This window comes from Athene cunicularia (genome assembly GCF_003259725.1).
Source record: "Athene cunicularia isolate RWA chromosome 21 unlocalized genomic scaffold, athCun1 chr21_part1, whole genome shotgun sequence".
NCBI lineage: Eukaryota > Metazoa > Chordata > Aves > Strigiformes > Strigidae > Athene > Athene cunicularia.
The window spans coordinates 961,172-964,430 of NW_020799127.1; the positions used below are offsets into that span (position 1 = coordinate 961,172).

Sequence of the window (3,259 nt, forward strand, 5' to 3'; positions counted from 1 at the left end):
GGGGGGGGGGGGGGGGGGGGGGGGGGGGGGGGGGGGGGGGGGGGGGGGGGGGGGGGGGGGGGGGGGGGGGGGGGGGGGGGGGCTGTCTGATGTTTTTTACGCTTTTCTGCCCCAATTCACAGGGCGGAGAAAGCGGTGCTCACCCGCTGACCCTTAAATTTCCTCTTAAACCCCTGAAACCAGCAATTTTTGTGAAAGGACCGAGCGGCATCGGGGCGTCGAGCTGGCACTTACCGACCGGCGGTGACACCATCCACATGGCTGCGGCGACGGTGACCGTGACACCCCGGTGAGGGGAAACTGAGGCAGGGGCAGTTGAGCAGGCGCTGGCCCGGCGTGGCGGTGACGCCGCGTTATATAAGGAAAAGCTTGGCTGGCTGAGTCACCGTGCCGGGGGTGGGTCCGGCCAGAGGACACGGGGGTTTTCGGAGGCGGTTGGCACCACCGGCGAGGGAGGAGCTGCCCTGGGGGGGGCCAGGGGGCCATGCCAGGCTCGCAGCACCCGTGCCAGGCTCGTACCACCCGTGCCAGCCCCAAAGGCCCTGTGCCAGGCTCGCAGCACCCGGGCCAGGTGTGGACCACCCATCCCACACTCGCAGCACCTTTGCCAGGCTTGCAGCACCCATAGCAGGCTTGCACCAGCCCTGCCAGGCTCACAGCACCCATCCCACGCTCTCAGCACCCGTGCCAGGCTTGTAGTAACCACATCTGGCTCAGCACCTGTGCCGATCCCACAGCACCCATGCCAGGCTCACAGCACCCATACCATGCTGGTAGCACCCATACCAGTCCCACAGCACTCATACCAGTCCCGCAGCACCCTTGCCAGGCTTGTAGCACCCACGCCAGTCTCAGAGTACCCAGGCCATGCTCACAGCACCCATACCGGTCCCACAGCACCCATGCCAGCCCCCAGCACCCTGCTGCCACCGTGGGGCATTTGCGCCTGACCCCGAGCCGTTTCGCCGCCAGTTCACACCGCCAGCGCTGCCGGGGGTCACAGCTGGTGCCGATAAGAAACCGCTGGCTCAGCCGGGTGCTGCCGGGTTAGGTCACCCCTGTTCCCCCTCCCTGGGGCCCTCAGCAGACGGCACCCACTTGTGCAAGGGTGTCACGAGTTGGGGCGGCCTCAGCTCCCCCTCCCTCCTTGAGCAAAGGACCCGTGATAGCAGCAGGGCCGCAGCGTGCCGGGGCGGCACTGGCGGACGATGGCGACGACACTGGGCCACCGCGGGGAGAGCAAAGGTCCCGCGGGACACAGTGACAAGGGGCCAATAAAACTTATACAGCCCCGGTGCCCCGCGGCAGGAATTTTCCATCCAGATCTCCAGGGGAATCGGGGGGTGCTTGTAGCACCCATCGCTGTGGGGTGCCTGGCTGGAGTTGGGGGACCTGGGGTGCCCCAGTTGGGGGGTCCCAGGGGTGCTGGCCGCGACGGGGTCACCGGTGAAAGGGCTCTTTGTTTGCCGGTCACGCGCCGGTGGCGGCGGTTGCGAAGCGACGGCTGGGCCGGGAGGGCAGGAGGCGGTGGGAGAGCCACATCCATGGCTGGCCCTGGCCTTGGGGCGCCTGGAGGGGGCCATCGCCGGGGCCTTGGGGCACCTCAGGGGGGGCCCATCCCTGTGGTGATAGGGTGTCACCAGGTGCCCATCACTATGGCCTCAGGGCGTGTGGCTGAGGCCACCCCTTGTGTCCTCAGGGCCCATCCCTGTGGCATCAGGGTCTCTTGGGGTACCTGTCCCTTTGGCATCATGGTGCCCATCCCCGTGGCTTCAGAGCACCTCAGGGTGCTTGTCCCCGTGGCACCAGGGTGTCACTGAGTGCCCATCCCTGTGGTATCTGGCCATTTATGAGTGCCCCTCCCCATGGCATCACGGCTCCTCGGGGCAAACCGTCACTGGGTGCCCATCCCCGCGGTATCTGGGCACCTGTGGGTGCTCCCCACACCCGCTTGGTCAGTGCCACCTGCCACCCCCACGTGTGCCCCCACCCCAGCACAGGGACACATGTGGTTGCCAGCGCTCTGGGTTTATTTGCCCGATGCCAGGCTGGGAGGTTGCTGTCACCGCTGTCGCCACGCTCAGTTCTTGTTCATGGTCTGGAAGGGAGAAGCTGCTCAGGGCACCCCGGCAGCACGCTGGTACCCCGGCACCCCAATACCCTGGCACCATGGCACCCCATTGCTCAGCACCCCAACACCCTGACACCCGACACCCTGGTACCCCAGCACCCTAACACCCTGGCACCCCATTGCTCAGCACCGTCGCACCCCAGCACTCCAACATCCTGGCACCATGGCCCCCCAGCACCCTGAGCAACCTGACACCTTCGACACCCTGGCACCCTTGTCCCCTGGTGCCCCAGCACCACAGCATCCTGGCACCCCAGCACCCTGTGCCCCCCGTCCCCCACCTCGGCGATCCAGTCCTCGAAGGCAGAGACGCGGGTGAAAACCGTTGGCTTCTTGGGCGCGTTGCAGCCCAGCCCGGAGACGAAGCTGGCGATGCCGTGCACCTCCCAGTGCCCATCAGCCGCCTGGCAGTTCAGGGGACCCCCCGAGTCGCCCTGGGGTACAGGATGGAGTGGAAGCGGGGATCATCACTGGGGTGGGGTCCCAGCGTGTGTGTGCCCCCCCGCCAAGGCCCGGCATGGCACTCACGTTGCAGCCGGCCTTCTCGGCGCCGCCGGCGCAGATCATGGTGCGGCGGATGGCCAGGGCGCCCCACCAGTCGGGCTGGGTGCAGCGCTCGTAGCCCACCACGGGCAGCAGCGCCTGCTGCAGCCGATCGGGCAGCGCCCCCCCAGCTGCCAGACGGGTGTTAGGGGGGCTGGGGGGGCTGTGCCTGGTGCCCTGCTGCTGGCCCTGACCAGCCGTGGCCGTCCAGCCAGCTGGTCATCCACCAAACCACCAATCCATCCATCCACCCATCCATCCACTCATCCATCCATCCATCCATCCATCCATCTGTCCATCCCTTCATCCCTGCATCTTTCAAGCCCTCCAACCCTCCATCATTCCCTCCTTTACCTCATCCATCCTTTCTCCATCCCTCCATTCCCCCATCTTCCCCCATCCAGCCTCTTATCCATCTCCCCATCTCCCATCTGTCCATCCGTCCATCCGCCCATCCATCCATCTTCCAACCATCTCATCTGAGCGGGATGTGACACCATCCATCTCTCCCTACATCCAACCATCCCTCCATCTCCCATCCATCTCCCCACTATCTCCCACCCTCTCCCCTCCATCCAACCATCC

At 66.3% G+C, this 3,259-nt stretch overlaps 2 protein-coding genes across 5 annotated transcripts in view; both read right to left on the minus strand.

The window, feature by feature from the left end:
* TMEM269 (transmembrane protein 269) overlaps window positions 1–435 on the minus strand; it is a 3,493-nt gene extending 3,058 nt beyond the window's left edge. For 3 of the 4 annotated variants that reach the window (XM_026862700.1, XM_026862703.1, XM_026862702.1), the window contains exon 1: window positions 235–435. In XM_026862700.1, the coding sequence (XP_026718501.1) occupies window positions 235–259 (25 nt within the window). In that variant the 5' untranslated portion in view covers window positions 260–435. The remainder of the gene's footprint in view (window positions 1–234) is intronic. The other variant, XM_026862701.1, reaches the window with a different exon arrangement.
* A 1,591-nt stretch (window positions 436–2,026) lies between these two features.
* LOC113487948 (proproteinase E-like) lies at window positions 2,027–3,064 on the minus strand. Its single transcript, XM_026862911.1, has 4 exons — window positions 3,029–3,064; window positions 2,660–2,863; window positions 2,413–2,565; window positions 2,027–2,098 (listed from the first exon to the last, which is right to left on the minus strand). The coding sequence occupies exons 1-4, from the start codon at window positions 3,062–3,064 to the stop codon at window positions 2,081–2,083; spliced, it is 411 nt and encodes a 136-aa protein (XP_026718712.1). The 3' UTR covers window positions 2,027–2,080.
* Between the last annotated feature and the right edge of the window lie 195 nt (window positions 3,065–3,259).